Source organism: Acanthochromis polyacanthus, chromosome 13, assembly GCF_021347895.1.
Source record: "Acanthochromis polyacanthus isolate Apoly-LR-REF ecotype Palm Island chromosome 13, KAUST_Apoly_ChrSc, whole genome shotgun sequence".
Lineage (NCBI taxonomy): Eukaryota > Metazoa > Chordata > Actinopteri > Pomacentridae > Acanthochromis > Acanthochromis polyacanthus.
Window position 1 is genome coordinate 12,316,257 of NC_067125.1, and position 20,751 is coordinate 12,337,007.

The 20,751-nt window shown below is 41.2% G+C and overlaps 1 protein-coding gene across 1 annotated transcript in view; it reads right to left on the reverse strand.

Moving 5' to 3' along the window:
* LOC110960610 (immunoglobulin superfamily member 11) overlaps positions 1 to 20,364 on the reverse strand; it is a 114,529-nt gene extending 94,165 nt beyond the window's left edge. The window contains 1 exon segment of the mRNA XM_022207895.2: positions 19,765 to 20,364. Within this exon segment, the coding sequence (XP_022063587.2) occupies positions 19,765 to 19,825 (61 nt within the window). The 5' untranslated portion in view covers positions 19,826 to 20,364.
* Positions 20,365 to 20,751: the final 387 nt, after the last annotated feature.

Consider the following 20,751-nt stretch of genomic DNA (forward strand, 5'->3'; position numbering starts at 1 on the left):
TATGGAGAGTTAGACTGCGACTCTAGGGTCCCTCTGAGGATACTCCCTGTTCTGCACTCTCTGACTGAGCTCGCCTCTGTTCCACAATGCAATTTCTATCCACCTTAATATTATATAGAGTGATTCTCTATCATCCCAGCACTCCCTCTGCCATCTTTACTGACATCACGTCACTGTGGAGCGATGACAGTGAACTGTAATTGCACATCATTGTTGCTTTGCCATAATTACAGTTGTGATAGTGCACAGGGAGAAAACGACTTAATAGTCTCTGGGTAATTACCCCAATTGACTAGATGGTAGCTAATTAGATTGTTTGACATTGTGTGGATGTGTACATCTTGGCGTGTGTGAGTGAGTATGTGCGTATGCATTAATGTGTGTATATGGGAGGCCTTGACAATAAATAAATACTGCCAGGAGACTCCATTTGTAGGAACAGCGGAACACAAACATACAATCACCCTTTTTGACCACTTTGAACTCTGAATTTGCACTTGTGCAACACAAAGATACTTGATTTTATTTAGCGAGTCTATTTGAAGTTGTGCTTAAGTATTTTTACTTTGGACATGCCTCAGCCTCTTTGATTCTCAATTCCTGGACAGCAAAGTTGGTCTTCAAGAGTAGATAATTCTAATCATTTCAAGTACAGCAAAAATTCATGCCAGAGCTACTATCAGACCTCAATAAGGCTAAAAATTTGATTGTGTTGTGAGACTCTGGAGCATAGTTGTGAGCATTTACCTGGTTAGCATGTTTAAATGGTCAGGCTTCACTCGATTTATGATCCCACTGCTCCCTTTCCTCCCATCTCCCCTTTCCATCCCTTCTTGTGTACAAGCATACCTGTGACACATTGGAATAATGTTGTGTTGGAACCACAGACTGTACATTAACCCTTTGACGCACAACACGGGTCAAAAGATGGGTCACTTTTGACCCTTGTTGTGAGTAAAAGGGTTAAAGATGGATGTATCTATTGTGATGCCAGTCATTAACTTGGGGACCATCATTGTGAGCCTAGAGTTTGGATTTTGGCTATCTCCATCTTGCTTTTTTGGAACGGTAGTGACAAGCAGATGATGGATCTCAGTATCCACAGTGATACAGCAGCGACCCATCAATCACAATGTGGCCCCTTCCGAAAAGATACCCTCTATTGTTGACCATTTTCCTCCACATACACCCATAATTTACAAACTGAACATCATGATGTATTCAAAATGTCTTTGGAATAGTGACAGAGATCCTGAAATCCTTGGTAAGATCTTTATTGAGGTAACAAATCAATAAGATGTGAAGTCATTTTCTTATAGGCTTCCATTCAATGAGATCACCCCTCTGTTGGCTAAGAAAAACAATGCAGATGTGAGTGACTTCTGTCTTGGTTTCACTTTTCAGACCCGAAGGCTCAGTCCATATTTTATGCATAGTTTATGGTAAGCGCATTGTTTGTTTTACATGTACAGACCCAGGTTTGTTTATGAACACCCAGCTTTTTAACAGTGCACAAACAGAAACGACAGCACATTGGTTAAGGCACAAATTTCATTCATAATCATTTCATTGATGAGTTATGATTATTGGTTTCATTATTATGTCATGCAACTAATGTGTAAAAGCCACAGAGGCAGACAAGACACCAATACAGAGAAAAACAAGTCAGAAAAAAATGTAGGAACAAAAACTACAATGAATACTAAACCAATCTATTTTCCAAGGTATCGACAATCAGTTGCATTATTGCCACACAAGGAATTATTGCTACACATACATTCTATTTCAGTTTCCTCAAGAACATCATGAAGCTCCAAAAAGCTGTGAATTCAGTGCATTTGAAAAAAAAAAAAAGCCACAATCCTGCTCAAACATCTTGAGAAGTCATAACAGGAGCAAACTAATAAATTCAAGATATTTACATATTTGAATATTATTTTACTAATTTTGACAACCTGATAAACAAACATACACAGAACAAACTTTTGAAATGTCTAAATATTACATTTTCTAATATGATGCCGTTTTATCAACATTCATGTAGTTTCGTGCCAATATTTCTAGGCCACCAATCACCAGTTTTGAAAATATTTTTCTCTTCAGACAAAGTTCTGCTTCAGTTTGATCACACTGCACACATTTTGACCCCTTCAGTGGCTCCCGCTTTGCACCGCATCTGATTTCAAATAGCTTCCGCTTGCATATAAATAGTAAACAAGCTCCCACAATCATATTTATCTGATCTCACCATCCCTTATGTACCCTGTCACGATTTCCAATCACAGGGTGCTGGCTGGCAGACTGTCACCCACAATCAAGAGGAAATTAGCAGGCAGCAGAGCACATCCTACCAAGCTACATATCTTTAGAGCCGCCAGCCCCTCCGGGAAGATAAACCTGTGTGAAAATCTTCAAATCCAATCCACTACTTATCACAGGAAAGACACACTCTCTTGGCTTGCTTTAATTTAAAGAGCACTAACATCGAAACCAGCCTTTCAGAGCCGTGTCGAGAGCTGCCTCTGTTGCTACGCCATCATTCTCGCTTTGTGTCTGCTACCTGTGTGACTAAACACGTCTGCCTCAAGTGTGTGTTTCTGTCTAAGCTTGTCTTGACAATATCAGACTGTGTTCTGTGGTTCTGTTGAGACATGCTTAAGGTGACTGGCTGACTTCGATCAGGTATCACTCAACAGAGCTGGATTTCTCTGCAACACATTCTACCTGCGATGGGTAACTGTGCAGAAACGTATAGACATACAACAAGAGGAAAAACTGATGGAAGGTAAATCACATTTTGCCCGTGTCATCCTACAACTGCCCTTCAGGAGGCACGCATCTCTGTTCACATGCGATTTTGTGCTCGTGTGCCATTGAACTGATCAAATAAAGCCAAAGCTATCTATAATCTATAAATAGGGTCACCGACCAAATGACAGACATAATCTGTAGCAAAGCCCATCTTAGCAGATGATTTGGACCTTTGCTTAATAGTTTACACATTGTTCCATATTCACAAATCACCTCTTAGCAGGCAAGCTGGACAGGGATGAGCAGCCCCGGCTCATCAGAGTATAAGTCACAGCCTCCTCAGTCACATAAAAGCAACAAGGAGCGTTTAATTCAAACACAATCACAGCAGAGAGAAAGAAAAAAAAAAAAGGTACTGTGCCTATAAAAAGTTTGGAAGTTTTCCCCTTTTCATTCAAAGTTGTCACTTATAAACTCTTGTCCACCAAGCAAAATTATATCGACCGTGATTAAATGTTGAAAGGCAACAAAAGGGGAAAACTTCAAAAGGAACTGAACAGACATTATATGGAGCACGTGAAGAGGAAGCTGCATGTGAATGTAACACTTCAAAGGATTATTTGTGTACTAATAAACTTTGGGTTCCAAATTACAGAAGGTTGGGGATACAAATGGATTCAAGGTGTCTGTTGCTAAAAAAAAGAAAAATAGAGAAAGCGCATCCTGATCAGCGTTTCTCTTTTTGTAATTCCACAGTGAGGCGAGACATTAACATGTTTGTTTCACAGTACAATTATAATATAATCATTTTATTTGGCTGAGAAAATCGAAGTGTGTGAAATCAATATTCTCCTTTTTTTCAGAACATTACACCAAGTGATGCAATACAAAATAGTCAAAATCAATTTTACCTTTAATAATGCTATAGAGGAGTGTTCAGATATTTTCATGCATGGACCAAGTTAGTCAGTGCTTTATGTGTACTCTTCTTATGCACATCTTTTGCCACCCTTCCAGCCATATTTTCTGTTTAGCGAGAGGATCACATCCAGTTTCATTTTCCATTAGAACTCTCTACTCTTCATATATTCTAAAATATTTGTTGGTGTTTTTTTAATAGCTTGCAGAAATCTCTGTCGAGAAATAGAAAGGGTTCGACCTCTCAGAGCAACTCTGACAGTCGACACAAAACCTTTAATGAGACACAGCATTAGGCTCGAGGTGACAAAAGCCTCTTTTGTGAACAAGAAGAACAACACGGTCTTGCAAAGTGATCTAAGTGACTGTATAGCGGCTGTATGAGCGGTATTAAACAGCAACCAGTCTTGCCACTCATTGACACTTGGTATGTATGCTCATTAGCACTCAGTGTCACTTCTCTAGAAGCATCTTAGAGCGAGTTCCTTTAATCACAGAGCTATTATCTGTATTTATGAAGGTGTCAAAATATAATCAGTGTCAGGTCTCTGTGTCTCTGCCCTCAACCCTTGCCACCATTGATGTCATGTGCATGAAGACTGATATTCCATTATTATGTTACGCCTATTTAAAGCTCCTGCAAAGCTGGGATCTACTTAAAAGAGGGGTTTTTTGTAGTGTAGTGGAGAAATAGGGACACAAACAGTATGTCAGCGTGGTTTGTGACAATACTACTATCCGGCATTATCAGCTAAGTCTGTGAAATACCCTGGTGATGTTAATGCATGAGGGAGGGCGGGCTGAAGGATCTTTCTGTGTCAGCATGTGTGGGCGAGTAGGTATGTCGGTGTGTTCGTGTGTGGACTAGTGTTGGCGACGGTGAATTTGGCCTCTCATATTTTGACACTACAACTATCTGGGGCCAAGTGGATTTGCATATTGAGTACATTACAAACACAAAGCAGTGTGCAGCGGACTGGACAGTGTCTCCCTGCCCCCAACACCACCACTCTCCAGGCTGTCAGGGGGGCAACCAGATTAAGACAGTGGAAGTATGGATTAAGGGTTGAAGGGGCACAGCGGCATATGGTGCCCCCCCAATATCACTGCCCTTTATATTGTTGTTAGACTAACACTGCCTACATGTATGCCATGAGAAGCAGGTCTCATAGGGTGTAAAAAAAAAAATGACAGAGGTCATCTCCTCTTTTTCATCTGACCTTTAAAGTTTACCATAAGGTGTCAACAAGTTTTAGTGGCTAAAGTGTCATCAAGCTAAGCAGCTCAGAAAATATCCGAGTGAGTAAAGAGAAAAATGCTGCTGACCATTAATACTCCTGTATACAGGAGTCACTGTTGAGCCGCCATATTAAAGGTCCCATATGTTAGGATATATTAAACAACAGTCTTCATGCAGTCTCAACATCTGAAGATCTAGTGGATTACTTGTACTAGCGATAACAATGTCACCACAACAGCAGGAAAATCCTTAGTGTTAGAATATCATGCAGCTAATCTGGCTAAATGTACCATTACCTTTGACTGTATGCCCACAGGTCAGACCTCTGCAGTAATGGAAACACTGAGGGGCATTCATAGATGGTAAACCTTTAAGAGCATTTTGTGCTTCAGCTAAACCTAAACTCAGCCAGTGCCAACATCATTTCGTCTCTTTCCTGCTCTGTTGTATGCTATGTTTAAACATTTACATTTAATTCTGTTTCTGCTGTCAGACAACAGAATGAGTATGAAATAGTGACTAAAACACAGCCTGTTAAGACTATTTGCTAACCAGAAGTCACTTTATAGCCACTAAACTAATTGTGTACTGCAAGTACCGATTCTGTAATCACAATGTTGTCTGACAAACTCACCATATACACATGCTATAAATTCTGGGATATTTCCGCATCAAATAATTGAAAAGTGGGAAAGTTAAAAGCAATAGAATATCCCGACTCACACTCATTTGACTGTTTTACTGTTAGCTGTCAGTCACAGATGCAGAGAGAGTCTTCTTCCTGAAGAGGGCGTGGAGAGCAGCAGCTCAGTTGTATTTAAAGCTACAGACGCTGAAACAGCCTATTTAGAGAAAGACTAAAACCAGATGCCCATACAGTCATGGTGAAATGAACTCTCTTTGCAGTATTTTGAGCTGAAAAACTGAGAGACCTATTTTGAGGAGAAGTGAGACAATATGGGATCTTTAAAATTAAATAGACCAGTCCCCATAATTTATAGCAGAAAATGATTCTAATTATGAAGGCTGAGGTGAAGGTTTGTCCAGCTACTAACCGTCCACTTCACAAACTTCCGAAATTCTTTACCACCGTCTCTTCACTGCCCCCTTACTGGATTCTTCATTACGATACTTCGGTTCAGTGTGTTAGTCAGTGTGACCATCTCAAGACAAAACAGTGACTTCCTGGCAGTAGGTTCTTGCATGCAGTATACTGAAGGTGGGAAGACTATGGTGTTCCATGATGAAACCAAAAGATAAAAATCGGGCTACATTTTAGCTATGACTTTTCATTAGATTTTAAACCTTTCTTGGCAAACAAACAGTTCAAATAAATAGTTCTGCAACAAAAAAGTTCGATTGGATACAGGTCCTACCACTTTGACTACCGCACATCATCCTGGCAGCCTACTGAAAGCTCACTAGTCTTTATCATTCGCCGAAATTCATAGAAAGTAATGCAAAACTGCATAAGTGCAATGACAAAAATCTGACTTTCCCTACGGGGCAGTAATGCAAACATCAATCATCCTCAGTAGGATAAGCGCAGACTGAGATTCTGTAATGTACAAACTGTGAGTAATTCTGTATGAAGTTGTTTGAGGTCTCAGGTGTCTGTGTGTGCGCGTGTGCATGCCTGTGCCCTATGGACACATATTGGCAACTAACAGTGTTTCTGTATATGTTTGTGTAGGCATGTGCATGCACTGCAAAGGTATGTCTGTGTTTGCAAGCGTATCTGAAAGTGTGTGCGCACACGCATAAACTGTGCAAGTGTCTGTTCCACACTTTGTCAAAGTCCCACCTGGTGCCCCCTCCTGTTCTACTGGATACAACAGAGACAATGTTAGGGTGAAGTCTGCTGTAACAATGCACAGATGGGATCCCTCTCTCTCTCTCTCTCTCTCTCTCTCTCTCTCTCTCTGTCCCTCTTTCTGTCTCACTCTCTCTCTCTTTCACTCTCACTGTGTGCCTAATGCGCCATTCTTCCTGGATGTTCACATGCATCAGATTTGACATGCTCATTCGTTGTTTGCAAGGACAGAACAACCGGGGACCACTTTTCAGTCTCATCCTCATCCCTGGAAAGTCATTTGTGCGTCGACAGAGTGTGTGGGAGGACAGAGCAACGGAGGCAGGGAGAGAGAATTTTTGACTGTGTGAAAGGAGAGAGACAGAGAGAAATAGAGAGTGAAAAGAGAGACTGTAAAAGACAGTGGAATTGGATAACTGGCTAATGTGAAGCAGACATAAATACAAGCATACAAGGAGGATAAAGATGAATGTGGAGGGATATAGGTCATGATAAGGAGAGAAAAAGAAGTTGGACCTGTATTATGGACGCGAGAGAGCCGGAGAATAAAGCTCGTGGAGGAGTGAGGCTCCAGGGCACCGTACAAAACAAGGACTTCTAATGAAACTACAGAGAGCTGCTGCACAGCCTTTCCTACAGGGAGAGATTCAGGCAGTTAACACACATTTACCGAGTGCCAAGGTGTGTCGCATCCAGAGCTCACCTTCCACTCCTGCAGGGATGTCTCATTTTGGTGTCCTTACCAAGCAGACAATAACACTGTAGTGGTTTATAAAGTGTGATGCCAGCCTTGAACTTAAAAAAGGAGGCTTTGTGTGGTTAGCCACGCATATTACAGTTGGATTTATTGGAATTTTGTATATTACTTGAAACTGTTAGGTTTATTACGACTCAAGACTTCGTGTCTTGCCTTGGCCCCCTCCATTTGCTGGGATCCTGAAACACATTAACACGGCAACCAAGTAAAAACAGGGCGACCAACAACCAAAAGAAAACCTTCTTCAGGAGTAAGAAAATCAACTCAATCTGCCACAATCACATGCTGATATTCAGGGAAAAAAATAGACTGTATTAAACAGCTGGACTTCACTGATGTATCAGTGGATGCAATCAGACAACACTTCTGAGCCACAGTCGCCACATACACACGTGGACAAAATTGTTGGTACCCCTCAGTTAAAGAAGGAAAAACCCACAATTCTCACTGAAATCACTTGAAACTCACAAAAGTAACAATAAATACAAATTTATTGAAAATTAAATAATCAAAATCAGCCATCACTTTTGAATTGTTGATTAACATAATTATTTAAAAAAACAAACTAATGAAATAGGGCTGGACAAAAATGATGGTACCCATAACTTAATATTTTGTTGCACAACCTTTTGAGGCAATCACTGCAATTAAACGATTTCTGTATTTGTCAATGAGCGTTCTGCAGCTGTCAACAGGTATTTTGGCCCACTCCTCATGAGCAAACAGCTCCAGTTGTCTCAGGTTTGATGGGTGTCTTCTCCAAATGGCATGTTTCAGCTCCTTCCACATATGTTCAATGGGATTCAGATCTGGGCTCATAGAAGGCCACTTTAGAATAGTCCAACGCTTTTCTCTCAGCCATTCTTGGGTGTTTTTGGCTGTGTGTTTTGGATCGTTGTCCTGTTGGAAGACCCATGACCTGCGACTGAGACCAAGCTTTCTGACACTAGGCAGCACATTTCTCTCCAGAATGCCTTGATAGTCTTCAGATTTCATCGTACCTTGCACACTTTCAAGACACCCTGTGCCAGATGCAGCAAAGCAGCCCCAAAACATTACTGAGCCTCCTCCATGTTTCACCGTAGGGACAGTGTTCTTTTCTTCGTATGCTTGGTTTTTCAGTCTATGAACATAGAGTTGATGTGCCTTACCAAAAAGCTCCAGTTTGGTCTCATCTGTCCAAAGGACATTCTCCCAGAAGCTTTGTGGCTTGTCAACATGCATTTTTGCAAATTCCAGTCTCGCTTTTTTATGAGTTTTTTTCAGCAGTGGTGTCCTCCTTGGTCGTCTCACATGAAGTCCACTTTGGCTCAAACAACGACGAATGGTGCGATCTGACACTGATGTACCTTGGCCTTGGAGTTCACCTTTAATTTCTTTGGAGGTTGCTCTGGGCTCTTTGGATACAATTCCAACGATCCGTCTCTTCAATTTGTCATCAATTTTCCTCTTGCGGCCACGTCCAGGGAGGTTGGCTACTGTCCCGTGGGTCTTGAACTTCTGAATAATATGAGCCACTGTTGTCACAGGAACTTCAAGCTGTTTAGAGATGGTCTTATAGCCTTTACCTTTAAGATGTTTGTCTATAATTTTTTTTTTCGGATGTCCTGGGACAATTCTCTCCTTCGCTTTCTGTTGTCCATGTTCAGTGTGGTACACACCTTTTCACCAAACAGCAGGGTGACTACTTGTCTCCCTTTAAATAGGCAGACTGACTGATTATGAGTTTGGAAACACCTGTGATGTCAATTAAATGACACACCTGAGTTAATCATGTCACTCTGGTCAAATAGTTTTCAATCTTTTATAGAGGTACCATCATTTTTGTCCAGGCCTGTTTCATTAGTTTGTTTTTTTAAATAATTATGTTAATCAACAATTCAAAAGTAATGGCTGTTTTTGATTATTTAATTTTCAATAAATTTTTATTTATTGTTACTTTTGTGAGTTTCAAGTGATTTCAGTGAGAATTGTCGGTTTTTCCTTCTTTAACTGAGGGGTACCAACAATTTTGTCCACGTGTGTAGATGCAGCATAGATCCACTAAAGAAGGGGTTACTGGTTTGACCCAAAGCTCTCTCTGTCCAAATGACAATGAAACCCAAACTGTTCCTGACAGTCATTGTCAAGCACTTTGGATAAAAGCACTTTAGAAACGCAGCGACTGACCAATTTCTACAGGGGGAGTTGAACCAAGAGGTCAAAGTACAAACTAGTCATTTTAGTCTGTTTTAAGCATGAAACACAGACTACAAGAGGAACAGTTTGAACATTCACCTTCCTACGTTTATTCTAAATGAGTTTGGACAACCTCTGTGTTTTTTTTTTCCTGTTTGTAGACCCCAACTGATATGTTCTAGAGATATTTCACTATCATTCAAAAGTTTGGGGTCACTTAGAAATGTCCTTATTTCTGAAAAAAAAAAAAACAAGCATTTTTTCAATGAAGGTAACATTTAAGAAATACATTCTAGCCATGGTTAATGTGGAAAATGACTATTCTAGCTGGAAACAGCTGATTTTTAATGGAATATCTCCACAGAGGTACAGAGGAACATTTTCAGCAACCATCACTCCTGTGTTCTAATGCTACATTGTGTTACCCAATGGTGTTGAAAGGCCAACTGATGATTAGAAAACCCTTGTGCAATTATGTTAGCACATGAATAGAAGTGTGAGCTTTCAAGGAAAACATGAAATTGTCTGGGTGATCCCAAACTTTTGAACGGTAGCATATGTTGTTCTCAAATTGAATTTCCCAACCTTGGAGGTCTCATTTGGTATCACGAACCTTTTTTTCCATTTTACCCTCTGCTATCCCTACCCCGATCCCAATGTCTTTGTTTTTCCTTTTCCTCAAGACAGGCGTGCTCCTAAAGGTGCAGCAGCCCAAGCTGCCATTGGCAGGGCAGCTCAAATGAAATTTCATTGTATACGAAAGTGTGCAATGACAATAAAGGTTTGATTGATTAATTGATTGATGTGTGCCTATTTTAAAGTTTTTTGTTTTTTTTTTACAGAACATAACCCTAACAAAAAGCTTGGAGTAATTTAGAATCAGTGCCATTGCATAGTTTGCCTAGCAGAGCAACTCTGACTCCATCGTTTACAATATTCTAAGCACAGTCTGCAGCACATCTGGGGGAGTATGAATCACAACTGAGGAGACAGTGGTGCGGAGTCAAATGGTGTCTTCCAAGTATGCTGCTGTAACTAGTGTGTGAGATACATTGCTGGAAAGGTAACAAACAATGACCCCATAATTTTTCCTTTTCAATTTGACTTTATCATACCCTATGTATATATACTTTTTTTAAAAAAAGTATCCACCAATATATCAATATTGGAATTCTACAGAATTCTCTCATTTTGAGAGTAGAGAAACTGAATTAGAGAAATGCAGAAGTACAACAGCACTGTTATAGCCCAAAAGTCAGTTTATAAATTACCTATGGTGGTGAAAAGCCCTGGGCATATTTAATGCAGTAGAATCTGTCCCCTTTTCACTTAGTTCCACACTATTCTCTATGCAGTATTCTGCATTTTCACTCCATTAGCAGCATAACATCTTTGAGTGTCAGGACAACAAGCACAGGGTTTCAAGTTCAGTTCATGCTCACCCTGACCACATCACTCTAGAAGAAGTGGGATTAGTTCATCTTAAAAGATAAAGCAGCAAAGGATTTCACTGAAATGCCGCTGTCAGGGGGATAAAGACATAGTTAAGGAAATTTTAAACACAAAGGAAAGACTGTATACACAGCAGCAGGAAGCTTGCAAATGCTGGCTAGTTTTCCCATTCTTTTTAGAAATCACTGCATGTCTGAGATCTTTGACCTTCGAAGGCTTTTAAAAACTCAAAGAAGAGAAGTAATTTATCGGTGGGTGCTCTCAGTCAAGCACCTAACATTAGAGGCAGCCATTACAGAGGAGTCCATCAAGTGGAATGGTATGCAATTTACCAAATTATATTCATCTAGCATATGAAATTATCCGCCATTTATTTTCGGAGAACGTACAATTATCTGGTCAAGATCGGATCACCATGCGCTCAAAGCAGGTCACAGGATCTGCATTCTCTCTCAGTGTGACACCAGCCAGTTCAGCCCCCTGGGTTCATCAAGTGCTGTAAGGTCATTTAGTCATTGTGTGGATCAATTAACAATCAATTTCAAATTAGTGATGCAAGGCCACTGTACACCAGGGAGTACAGTTGAAAATACCTATAAATAGTCCTTGCTTCAGGACACACTCGTGCCAGGAAGCTCTGACCTAAAACCACCCACAGCTGAATCTGCATCCTTGCTCTAGGCCTACTGGGGATGCAGCACCCGCTACTATAACATTTCACGTATCTGTCTATCACTGGGAATAGACTGCCTGCTTCTCTCAGAGGAGTAGTGTGGTTTCTGGTTGTTGTACGCTGCGCTAATCACTGGTGCTTTGAAATAGCCTCAGGTGAGAAATGTAACACCATGGCCACACCATCACATTTCCTGATGCTGTCCGCACTCTATATCACTAGATCTGATAGGTATAAGAAGATAAAAGTTTGCTTAAATAAGTAATTTGTGCTATTTAAAAAAAATTACATGCTCTCGGATTACTACTAAATGATGTGCTTTCTATGTGCACTCTGAGATTCTCATATCAACTAACTGACCAATATTGGCAGATGGTTTTACAGCTAGAGGTGGTGGAAAAAGATTTGCTCTTTGAGGGTAATCACTACCAAGTCTGAGGCTACGTTTATATGAGGACCGTCTTAACAGAAAACGCAAAAGTGGCATCTTGTGTTCACTTTTTAGACGAGCGGTTTTGAAGGAAATCTGCGTATATATGGTGACTCTATAGTGTGTGGAATTCGATTGGATATACATGCCAGGCAGCTAGGTGGCGCTGTGATAAAACTCCGCCATGTCTATGCGCATGCATACCATCTCCCTTTTCGGATCTCCGCCACAGTAAATGTCAGATGGCGACTAGTAAGAAGAACTTTGTTTGGACAGACGAAGAGGTCGAACTACTGCTTCGAACCACTTTGGACTACAAAGCCACAAAAACCCAAAACGACATCTTTGTTTACTTTGTTAACCAAAGCACCGGCGCGCGTATGTGATGTAATCGCGTACGCGACGTGGTCAGATCTCGGCAAAGTTTTTTTTTCCAGCAAAGTTTTTCGTTTTGCTGTTTAGACGGAAACGTAACGGCAGAGAGTTTTCAACTTTTCCACTCTGGAGGCCGGTTTCAAATTTTTGCATTTTTAAGCCTCCAAAATGCCGTCCTCGTATAAACGATAGGGTGTTTTGTTGAAATATTTTGACGTTTTTACCTGCAAGCGTCCTCGTGTAAACAGGGCCTGAGTCACAGCAAATTTACCCAACACTCAACATATATGAACCCAGACCTCAGCAAGCCAAAGCTTCAGTGGCTAAAGATGGACAAAAGTAAAGTCCAAATGTGTTAGAAATGGGTGCTGCCATCCTGACACAATTTGCACTGTAATGAATGGGTGATGGAGACATGGTAGTGAAGTCCCAGTGATCGTAAACAGTCAGTAGGTGGAAGCAGCAGTGAGAGCTGACCGGTTATAAAGATCATCTGAAACACCTGGATGGATGTGACTGGATGTTATCGGTCAGCTGGTGGCTGAACAGATGATGCCAGTGACAGTAAACCCCAAACAGCTGCAACAGGAGCAAGTTCAGTTCTCCGTTTGAACTTTTACCTTATTACTTTACGTCTTGTTCTTTTAATTTAGTGATGATTACTGCCATTCTTATCTAATCTGCAACAGTTTAATTTGATGTTGGACTGAGACATGTTGCAGTATTTGCCTCATTGTCATGTTTCTCTTAACATGACTTCTCTGTTTTTTTAAGTGTATTGTCTAGATTGCATCACAGCAAGAAGAAATCATGATTAGTGGCAGGAAAAGTTAAGAAATTGCAGGGCTCTTTTTAGTTATTTGAAGGAATTAATTACCAATTCTAGGGAGGAAATTAAGTCAAAGGGTTTAATTACAAACAATAGCCACTAGTGCCTTCTGTGCTTTGGATAATTAACTGTGCACAGTAAGGCTGCTGTTTAAATATACCCTTTGTCATTCATTTAGAATAGGGGGAACTTACCAAGTGGCAAATTTACTCTGTACAGAACAAAGAACAAACAGCTGAGCAGACAAAAGCGAACCCACTGCAGAGCGGGCATCTGCCTAATGAACCTAAGAGACAATCTGACTGTCTGGAACCTGGAGATTTGTGATTGGTGGATCAAACTGATGAGGTCATTACAGTCCAAGGGAAACCTTGATCCTTTGGGATCGACTAATTTATTTGCCAAGGGAATAAGAGGGCCGGAGCAACCAACACCAAACACCCTGTGAGCGCATACTTGTGGGAATAATGTGTGCACGGGAGCATTTCCTTTCGCCATTGATCTGAGCTCATAAAGGCTTACAATGATAAACACGGCAACTATTCTTGGCAATACCAGAGATCAACTTAACGACTCTTTGGCAGTCACTAACTGAAAGCTGCGATATATCACCCACACAGGAAAGTGAATGGTGTGGGAGGGCTTTTGTGAATTGTGCGTCAATTAACATTGATTGTGGCCATGAAAGTTTGAGCAAACGTTTTACAGACAAAGAGAGCAGCATTATTTTTAACCAGCTTTATGGGGATAAACAGAGGAAGAAAAGGTCATTGTGCAGTTGCAGTAAGCGCCAGCCTTCTCAAATGACAACTACTATATGGTTGTGATTTCAATTTAAAAAAAAAAAAAGCTACATAAATTTAAGGCTATTTTAGTGATAATATGGCACATGAAAGAGCGTGCAGTTCAAAGAAACAATACTTATTCTGTTAGATCACATTCTGTGGAAAGCCCCGGTTTATGAGTGCAGCTTAGAGCGCCGACTTACACGCATGACTTTGTTCATATTTACTGGATTGAAGAGTCTTTTTTTTTTTTTTTTGCTCTTTCTTTGCTTGTTCAGAGCTTCTGGAACAATCACTGACCATAAATAAGAACTAAGCTTACAACTGTTTAAAATGGCAGATGTTATGACTGTAGAGGCTCAGCTCTCTGAGCGTCACTTCTCAAACCTCCAGAGTTTTGTAGAAGTGAAAGTGGTCACCTTAATGTTGTGTCTGCACGTACCCAACATCTCCTGAGGTACTGATGTGATGTGCAAGTCCTGTCAGCAAAGGCCCTGTCAAAGCTCAAGAGCCAGCATAGCAAAACTGCTCATTTCAAGGAGAGGATCTTCAGGGTGCCACGACATGAAGAAGACATCCGCTTTAAATATGTATAAGCCCAGGGCTCATCCCACACACACATACACACTCGAAAGGAAAATCAAGCTAGAAGATACTCCCATCTGAATGCTACAACCCGTCACAGTACGTTACAGACCAAGATACTCTTATATACCCTTAAAGCGTGTAGATTCCATTATGCTTTGTGATCTAGTCATGGGGTTTTTTCTTCACCTTTTTGAATGATATCATCCTTCTGCACCTGTAAGCAAAGCAATATTGAAGAACTGCAGTGATTCATTTCCACCCTTCAGTTTTAAAGCAGAGCTTCCTTTCGCAGATTCTTAACTTAACATCAGCTCTAACAATGGTGCAATTATCACGCTTAATCCACAGAGAAATTATCTTGCTGCTCAGAGCATCGATCTTGTGGTTGAAGCACAGAGATAAAACCGGTTCCTGCTCATATTACCGCAGCACGGCTTTGATTCACTCATGAAATGCCTTACGTGTCATAAAATAAAAGCCTCCGTCACACAATGTCCTCTTTACAGAGTGATGTAGCAGTAACAAAGCAGTTCGTCTGAAATGAACGATCGTGCACCGGGAACCAAAGTGTTTGCCACATTACACGTTTTAAATGACAAACCCGACTTGAAAACAAGTTTGACAAATGCACTGACTGCCTCCAAATGAGCCGCTGTTTTGATAAGTGACACCCCATTTCCCAAACACCCTCATTCCTCATCTAACCCAAATGCAGTAAAAAAAAAAAACAAACACTCAACTGATTCCACTGCTGCATCAACAGCATCGTCACCCTGCTCCCTACGCGCTCATGATTTACTCATGTTTCCCCTCATTTGCCACTCTGATTAAAGGTACAACCAAACCCGAAACCTCAAAGCCCCCAAACATCCAATCCTCCAAACTTCTGTGGACTGACCACATCAGATGTTTGCCCCAGATGCTTGGCCAACTGCCGTGTTGCACAGCAGCCTGTGGACTCTTTGGGGCCTAGTTTAATGTGTGCTTAAGAGACCATGGGACCGGGCAAATGCTGAGCTCTCTCTCCTCCAAATATCTGCCCATCATTTATTCATTTACACTCCCAGGATGGCCGCTGCTGCCATCATCTGAGGACCACGTCGTCTGAAGTTCCCTGCGCCTCTGTCGCTCAAACGCATGCACACACGCACATGCACTTTGCAAGCGGTCCCAGAGGTCTTTTAATTTTTTGAGAGGCTATTTTTAGTGAGAAAAATAATCGAGGTGGAAAGTTCCATCTGTCCAACACTCTTGTTCCAGCTGCTCCTTTTTAGCAGCAGGCGGAAAGAGGAGGGGAAAAAAAAAAAAAAAACACTACTTATCAGATGAAACTGACACAGACGGGATTTTAGATTTTTTTTTTTTTTTTATCATACGCATTAGCAGGAGGAGAGGCGTGTTTTAAGTTAGGCGCTAGTTGCATGGCATTACCAAAAAATAAATAAAAAATCTGTGCAAGATCACCTGTGGTTACAAAAACAGAGCGTGTTAAATGGTCTGCTGAGCTGTGCCACTTCTTTAATGTGTTATTCTCCTGTCACTCTGTTCACTCTCATCTTTGAATAAATTTAACTCAACAAAACAAGGCAGATTTCAAGCAGCAACAGAAACATCCCAATAAACATGGCTTTACAGATAAGCTATGCATGTCGCTTTTTTATTGGACCTGCTGTTTTTGAAAACAGATGCAGATATAATGGGTAAATGTAAGACACAATTCACTGTCAACTGAATTTATTGTGGATTGAGAAAACAAAACCATTCCAACTTCTAATGTGAACCCAATAAAACTAAGACATGTGAGTCATATTTTAGAGACATACAGACTGACTGAAGAAATAGGCCAGCAACCAGAACATACACGACAATGTAAACAACATAAAACAGGCTTGATGCTTAATTTCACACCGGGACTTAAAGCAGAGCCTCAAAGGTTAACAAGCTCACAGAGAAAGTGCAGAAGAGAATTGGTCTAAGTTCAGCTTTGATGCAGGCACAAATGCCCTGAATGTCAATGAGCTCAACAAACACTCCATGTTGTCCTTTTTATTTTTTTAAAAGCTCAAATACTTTTTGTTCACACTGGACTCTTTATTCCAAACAGCGGGATTGAAGCCCGGAGGCTAATCCGAACGTTTCTGCGTATGCAAATGTAAAATGTTCTAGAAGATGTCTTATGCAAACATCCAAAACAAACAAAAGCGGTTGAAAAGTTCAGAGCCACCACCTTTGCTTGGATTTAATTTGCTGAATTGATTGAACCCCCCTGATCGGCCCCTGCCACACCCTTGAGGGTTGTTCTGGGTGGATCATTAAATCGGGGCATCATGAACAGAGCAGCTCTGTGCTGGTATTGCCGGCAGTGTTTGTCATGACAGCCGAACCAATCGGTTTATTAGCATAGAGCCTGTATTCTTTATTTTGGTAACTTTAGTCAAATGCTTTCAGTACTGAAGATCCAAACAAAACAACTTTTCTCCAGTGTAGCTGTGAGATGCCCGTTGCTAACTGAGAAGAGAGGATGCAATATTCATGTGTAGCTGGGGACCGTTGACGGCTGAAAGGGCCATGACATGTCCTCTAACTAATGCTGAAAGTACGAAGGGTCCTGCCACAAACTAGGCCGTGACTGACGCCTGTCCAAGTCACTTATGAAGTTTACCTCCGTCTGTCGCTGACAGTTTTCTAGTTTTGGAAACTTTCCTCTTTTCACATCTGCCTTAAAGCCAGAAATCTTTTTTTTTTTTTTTTAATTTGATTGAATTCCTGGAAGTCAGAAATGAACATGTGAGGTAAAAGCCATACATGTCACATCTCACAGTGTAATAACTCAAAACAATTGAGTGTCCGCTAACATTGATCCAAACTGATCTGATCAATCTAGTGACAATGTCTGACATGCAAAAAGTGGAGGTCGGTACACACAGCCAAAACAAGCAACCACAATCAATACTGACTTTGCTGCATCAGAATTTATTTATAGTAACACTGGCAGCTCCCCACCAAGACACAGGAGCGGAGAAGAAACACTGTCCAGCGAAGGCAGCTTCTTTCTGAGCAAGTCGGCTTGATAATAGAGCTGCTGAACTCACAATGATTCTAAAGTCATGTGGACTGAAACCTTCACTCGGTGCAGAGCTACACTCTTCTGTCTTGGATAGACATGTGATCACTTTGGGGGGAGAAAAAAAGAGAAGGAGTGACCAAAATCCACTGTTTTCATCCTGAGCCATTTCATCAGATAAACAGACAGACTTGGAGAAAAATCAGATTTTGTTCTCTACGTGTGTGTGTGTGTGTGTGTGTGTGTGTGTGTGTGTGTGTGTGTGTGTGTGTGTGTGTGTGTGTGTGTGTGTGTGTGTGTTCTTGTACTTGCTACATGGTGAGTACCATTTTCTGCATTTAACTATCAAAGTGAGGACATTTTTACAAAGTGAGGACATTTTGGCCGGTCCTCACTTTGAAACAGCCATGTTTGAGGGTGAAGACTTGTTTTTAGAGAACAGGTATGAATTGAGGTTTGGTTAGGGTAAGGATTAAGTTTAGGCAATCAGTTGTGATGGTTAAGGTTAGGCTCTAGGAAATGCATTACGCTTATGGATGTCCTCACTAAGATAGAAGTACAAACGTGTGTGTGTGTGTGTGTGTGTGTGTGTGTGTGTAACCCTGAGTAAAGCCGACAAGACACCACACAACCACTCACTGCAGAGGTGTACGGCTAAATAAGCAAGCAGCAGAGTGAAACACCTGGGCAATCAGGACTAAATTCAATCTCACACAATTGTTCTGTCCAAATTGTCACATGTCAGGCCAGTGTGTGTGTGTGTGTGTTTGCATGGTTCAGTGGAAAAGCTCTTTGTGTCCTGACAGGAGGCTCTGTGGAGACTTGGTCGACATTCAACCATTTCTTCACTCTGCTCTGCTCTGCCACTTTTCTAATAAACAGTTGAACATTATGTGACAGAAAAGTTGTGGATTATTTTATCTAAACTTACAGCTGCACTTTCAGTGAAGTATTTTAACTGTCTTTATCCAGCAGCACACTTGCAGGAATACATTTAGAAAACAAATTGGACTCATTTACTGATTAGTTTTGAATGTTTTTTTGCATTATATTCCCAAAATTCTTTGCATGAACCAAAGCTTTTTCATAATTTCTGATTTATCCCATTTTAAAGCCTACATAAAGTGTGACAGACTCACTAAACTTACATTCACTGACAATTAGAACACTGTTAGATTGCAGCAGGAGTAATCTAAGGTCACCAGTCGTGCCGTTTCCACACGCACAAAGTATAATTCCCAGAGGAGAACTATAGAAATGTACTGATTTTCCTTTGGGGCTGCCTGCTCTCCTGTGCTGCCTGGTCACCACACTTCACGTTAATCGGACGGATTACCAGCGCAACCCTCCCACCGTCTGCTCCGTTTCTATTTCAAAACACCGGCACTCCCACCAGCCTACTGTTTTCATAGATCACTGGCAGGACTTTGGTTTTAAAAGACAAACTGTTTTTTTGTTTTTCAATCTTTGGGTTTTGTAAAGCGCAAAAGCGGCATCAGGCGCAGCAGAGCGCATTATGGATAAGATGTGCACAGTCAAAAGTGCTCTGGAGAGAGACGACATGGCGACTAGTAAGGGGGGGGGGGGGGGGAAGTCAACCTAAATCGGTGCTTTAGTTGTTGTTGTTGTTGTATGTGGACATGTGGGGGATTTTTCAGTCTCATCCAAACATACAGTATTAAGGAAGAGTGGGATCAAGTGGCTGTGGCACGCGCTCTTGGAGAGGTTGAGTTTGAGGCACAATTTAATTCCTGATACATCTGTTTTTGCATTACCGATGCAGACGTATTGTAAAAACCATTTGTCCACGTGATACTAAAGCTGTAAGCCTTTTGAATTTTTATCATTATTATTATAACAGTGCAGTGCTTGTAGTTGGGGACACAAGTGTGTAAGCGTCATATAACTCACCCTCCATGCAGAAAATGACCATCCAGGCTATCCATAGGTCTGAGTTGTGAAACTTCACCATGGTTCCTAACTGTTCAGTGACTGGCTCTCACTTTGAGCTCAGTGCCTCCTTCTTCAGAGAAATCTCAGCTCTGCTCAGTTTCCTTAAAGAAAAGTAACTGTTCCTTGTAATGGCATCAGAATTGCAACGAAATCGGAGATTTTACGCAGCGCACACCAGCCACATTTTCCCAAAACTGTCCAGATGCGTGTGGAAAAATAACACAAAAATCATTTCTATCCACCTGGCGCTCGTCTCCCCTTGGGGCGCTTTCCTGTGTTTTTTCTTCTTTTTTTGTTAGAACTCCTTTGCGCCCGCTCTTTGGTAGCTGCTGGCCTCTCCAATATTATTCTCCTTTCCAGACCTCTCAACTCAATTTACGCACGCTTGGGGGAAAAAACTCAATGTCCACCTGCAGTTTCTCCGAAATCTGCTCACTGTCGCTGAAAGTGACTTATAAACAGATCTGAAACTGGCACTTTTCCCGTCCGCTTGGTGAGTCTCTCCAACGCGTCTTGTTGCGCTCCATGGTTTCTCGTCTGTACTGCTGCAGCTGAGCGGACCCGAGGACAAGTCAGACAGCGAAGGAGACAACGCCGCCTCCGACTGATAGCTTTCAAAATAAAAGAAAACTAGGAACACAGTCCAGGCAATGCACATGCAGCAGATAAAAATAAAAAACAGAGAGAAGTATTATGAGTATACTCTTTTCTCTTGATGCCTCTTTGTTTCTCTAAAAATAAACTAATTGGGAGGAACTTGTACAAACACACCAAAACATAGGTGGTATGGAGGAAACCGAAGTGGCAAGAAGGCAAGTTACGATTAAACCACTTCCTTCCTCTACCGTACAGTGCCCTTGTGCATCCCAAATTTCGCTGTATTTAAGAAGTCAATAAAAAGAAAAAAAAAGCCTAATGAAAGTGAAGACAGGGCTGTGTACACAT